The sequence below is a fragment of the Chenopodium album genome, chromosome 4, assembly GCF_948465745.1.
Source record: "Chenopodium album chromosome 4, dcCheAlbu1.1, whole genome shotgun sequence".
Classification (NCBI taxonomy): Eukaryota; Viridiplantae; Streptophyta; class Magnoliopsida; order Caryophyllales; family Amaranthaceae; genus Chenopodium; species Chenopodium album.
The window spans coordinates 15,962,408-15,966,879 of record NC_137837.1 but is presented as its reverse complement, the minus strand read 5'-3'; the positions used below and the strand labels follow the sequence as shown (position 1 = coordinate 15,966,879).

General features: G+C 32.3%; 1 protein-coding gene across 1 annotated transcript; it reads left to right on the top strand.

Annotated features, from left to right (window-relative positions):
- The first annotated feature begins 1,080 nt into the window (after positions 1 to 1,080).
- LOC145627720 (protein FAR1-RELATED SEQUENCE 11-like) lies at positions 1,081 to 3,428 on the top strand. The gene is made up of 3 exons (XM_081680073.1): positions 1,081 to 1,316; positions 1,412 to 1,682; positions 2,940 to 3,428. Exons 1-3 carry the CDS (start codon positions 1,081 to 1,083, stop codon positions 3,426 to 3,428), a joined length of 996 nt encoding a protein of 331 aa, XP_081536199.1.
- Positions 3,429 to 4,472: the final 1,044 nt, after the last annotated feature.

Genomic DNA, 4,472 nt, shown 5'->3' with positions numbered 1-4,472 from the left:
ATGCCTCGTATCTCTTTCTAATAACAAAATACACGCGTTAGTAACTTCAAGGAAAATAATAAATCAAACAATTAAATTAAATAATTGAAAGAGAGATTTGGGATCAAACCCTCAGAAATTAAAACCTTTCACGTCTAGGGCGAAGGCAACTTCGAACAATGTTAGGTGTTTCTTGGTCTTGAGAATGCGGAATTTTGTATGCAAAAGGGTTGGTGTAGAAAAAAGAGAGAAAGCTTCGAGAGAGAAGAGAATTAGAGAATTCTTGAAAATTGATGATTGTAGATGATTGAAAACAAAGTTTTTAGGAGGCTATTTATAGAGAAAATCAGCCAAAAAGATAGAAAAACAAAACAGAGTTTTGACGTGAAAAAACGAAGTTAGCGCCTGACGCTAACGCTAGCGCCAGGCGCTAATCAAATTTTTTAACGCGTTTTCTAAATTCAGATAAAATTTAACCGTACAGGAGGATAAAATCGTATTTTCCTCAAAAACACTCTTTTATTCTGATTAAAACTCCAAAAAGTCAACAAAAGTTAATTTATCAATGCTAATTGAATTAGGAATGAAAAGAACCTTCTAGAAGAATAAAACCATTCCTAATTCAATTAGGAATGATAAATCCATATTAGGCCCTCCTCTAGATCATTGGGCCGCATATAAGGCTCAAACCGGGCCCAGTTTAGTAATTTGGCTATAACTTCCTTATTATTAATCGAAATTGGGCTTATAATATATCATTGGAAAACTCTTTTCAAGCCCTATCCAACTACATCATTATTGGACCCTTGATATGAACCAACCAAACTAGATTGGTTGTTTTCTTAAAATAGTTTTTCAAAAACAGAGAGGAAAGAAAAGAAATTAAAACTATTCGCAACACCAGACTTTCCACACTTTCACTTCATTTGATTATGATTCGACGTGAAAGGTACTCATCACCGGGTTTTGTTTTGGGGAGACACAAATGGGTGTCTACAGTATGTTATTCGCAAAGATCGCTCGGACACTAAACATGGAAGGGCTGTGAGACATGACTTTTATTTTCATCGTGGAGGGAAAAAACCTTTGAAAGTGGTTGATATGTCAAAACCTCAAAGACAAAAGGAGTCTTGTAGATGTGATTGCAAGGCACATATGCGTATAGTACTGAAAAGGTGTTTTGATATATTTCCCGAAGAATGGCATGTCACAAAGTTTGTGAAAAAGCATAATCACGAGCTATTGTCATCTGCTGAAATGCATCTTCTGGCAGCTAATCGTTTTATTAGTCAAGAGGATGAAAAAAAAATTTACTCTATAAAGAAGCTGGACTTTCGGTAAGACAAATCATTCGAGTCATGAAGCTTGAAAAAAATATTAGACTTGGTGAGCTATCATTTATTGAAAGAGATTTTTGTAATCTTTTTGCTAGAGTTAAGAGAGTGCTTGGAGATGATGATAATAAGAGCCTTTTAGAGTATATTCAATCTTCAAAACAACATAATGAATTATTCCGATACGCATACACAGTGGATGATAGTAGGAGGCTTGAACATTTGTTTTGGTTTCAAGGTCAAAGCTTTGAACTTTATCAAAAGTATGGTGATGTGATTGTGTTTGATACCACATACAAAGTGAATGCGTATGACATGCCTTGTGCAACTTTTGTTGGTGTCGATATTCATGGAAAGACTATCATTTTGGTTGTGCTCTCCTTCGCGATGAAAAAACATCTACTTTCAAGTGGTTGATGAAGGTAAGACTACTAAACATTTAAGTTTATCTATTAGTAAGATTATTTTACTTAGCTAACTAGAAATTATCCCTATTATTTTGGATAAAACAGACTTTTGTTACCATAATGAAAATGTCACCAAAGACCATTATATGTGATCAAGACCCTTAGATGTCGGAAGCAATTGCATCTATTTTGCCAACTATGAAGCATAGTTTTTGTATATGGCATATTACCTCAAAATTTAGTTGTTGGTTTGCATCACTTCTCCGTACGGCCTATCAATAGTGGCGGATACATGTTGGGTTCATTGAACCCACTAAATTTTTGAAAAAAAATTAAAAGTTTTTTTTAAAAAAAAATAAATTAAAAATGGGTTAAATATAATAGTTTCGCATCATATAGCATCGTGTAAGCGTGCAGCCCAGTGGTATTTTAGGAAAAATTGTCTAGAATTACCCACCTAATAGGTCATTTTGTCAACAATTACTCGCTTAAAATTTTTATCAAAAAAACTACCCACTAAATTTAAAAAGTATGAGTAGCACTACCCATTTTGGCTCTCCGGCAACAAAATCCGGCAAGTGTGGCCGAATTTTTTTTTCCTTCCAAAACTTAATCCTAAACCTTGTATTAACAACCAACCTAATCTCCTTTACAACGACTCACCATAGAAGCACAACATTTTTAATATTTCCCCAATTAAAGAGGGCGAAAGTAATAGTGATTTTAATTAAGAAATATGTAATGCTTCTAAATTGATGTTAAATTCACTTGTTTTAGCTTCTTAATTGAGTGATTCATCATTTCGTGTTTAAATTATGGAAGAAAAAACAAAAGTGAACCCCAGTCGTCGGATTTTGTTGCCGAAAAACCAAAATGGGTAGTGCTAGTCAAACTTTTTAAATTTAGTGGGTAGTTTTTTTGATAAAAAAATTTAAGCGAGTAGTTGTTGACAAAATGACCTATTAGGCGGGTAGTTCCTAACAATTTTTCCAACTTTTCATGTCTAATTGAATGTTGTTTGATATTTATGTTGATTGCTTTACAGTTTGAAGTATTAGGCTTATGTATTACTCTTTGAATTGGTTTTATTTCATAAATAGCCTAACTTTGTACTTGGTTGACTTTATACTATACACATAATAACTTTTTATATGGCATAACAACATAATTTATATGGCTACTTGTAATTAGTATTTACAGGTTAATATTTCTGTTCTAGCTAGAAATTGCCCAAGGACGATTGTATAATAACTTGACTACAAATCTTAGACCAATTCCTCTGAAATCAAAATCACCATTGGAAGAACAAGCTTTTGGAGTTCTTACACCATTTACTTTTAAAAAGTTTCAAGATGAATTTTTTAGAGCAAGTCAATATTCAATCATACATGATCAAGGTAATACATTTATAGTGCGATATTTTCAAGGGGAAACTCCAAAAAATCATAATGTTTTTTGGTATGGAGTAACAACAACTTGTAGCTGCAAGAATTTTGAATTTTGGGGTATTCTTTGTCGTCATATTCTTCGAGTCTTTTTCCATAAAGACTGTTTCAAGATACCCTCATTTTACTTACGTTTACGATGGTGTTGTAATGCCTTGCAAACTACTACTGTTGGTCAAGGAGGGGTCTTGAATTCTAGTGACGTTGTTGAAGGTGGTACTTGTAGTGTTGTTGGAAGAGAAGATGAAATTTTGACAGAATAAGAATCTGATCTCATGGAGGATGAACCTACACATGAAAGTGATGAAACTAATGTGTATTTGCCCCCTAAATCTAAGACAAAAGGGCATCCAAAAAAACGACGCGAGAAAGGTGGAAAAGAGTTGGGGAAGAAGACTAAATCTTGTTCCATATGTAAACAACCCGACCACACTAAGCCTACTTGTCCTCACAAAGAGAATATATTTGGATTCAATGGAATGGAAGAGGGTGCTCCATCTGCTTCCCAAAAAAAAAAAACCTGAAGAAAACAACTCGTGATTTAGGGATTAATCCTGTATTCACTTTGAAGTTTTAGGTAATACTTGATAATACTCAAAGCTAAATTCCATATTTGCACATTGTTTACTAAGTATATTTGCATCCTAATATATATGTATATTCACAATTTTGACAAGTGGTTGAAAAAAAAATGAAAATGGGAGCAGTGGAGCAATAATGGAGTACTTCAATTTTTTTTTTTTTTTGCTATTTTGGAGTTAATGAAAAAAAAGATTGAAAATATTCAACGTTGGTTTTGATTTACAGTGGTTAAATTGTAGTGAAGTGAAATGAATTTGTTTTGGTTAACAACTCATCATATTTATTGCTTAGTTAAAGACCATTATTATCTAGTATTAAATGTTCATATGTAGTTAATGACTTGTGCTATTAAAATATGCCATTGATTCCATTGAAAACTTAAATTTATATTTATGATATGAATTCTCTATTTTTTTATGCATATCCCTAAGGGCTATGTATGACAAAATCCGGGTTTTGCTATACATAGGCCTTAGGGCTATGCATAAAAAACAACAATTTTATAGTATTTATGCTCTTTTTCTTATTCTAATGGAATCTAATATTATATTTAATTTTAAAAACTGATTCATTTAATGTACTGTTATTGATAGAATAAATTTCATCACACTACATTTAATAAAGCATTTAAACCTTTTTTTTTTTTGAAGTACAGGAAAATAACCACAACATGTCTACATGATACTTCGTATTAAAGAGAAAAAATAAATCTAATAAACTGATTA

Bases quoted from the DNA above. Each gene is read 5' to 3' on its own strand.
- LOC145627720 (XM_081680073.1), top strand. From the start codon at position 1,081: ATGTCAAAACCTCAAAGACAAAAGGAGTCTTGTAGATGTGATTGCAAG. The intron at 1,317-1,411 runs GTAAGACAAATC...TCTTTTTGCTAG, and splicing joins ATAAAGAAGCTGGACTTTCG to AGTTAAGAGAGTGCTTGGAG. The intron at 1,683-2,939 runs GTTGTGCTCTCC...TTTCTGTTCTAG, and splicing joins ATGGAAAGACTATCATTTTG to CTAGAAATTGCCCAAGGACG.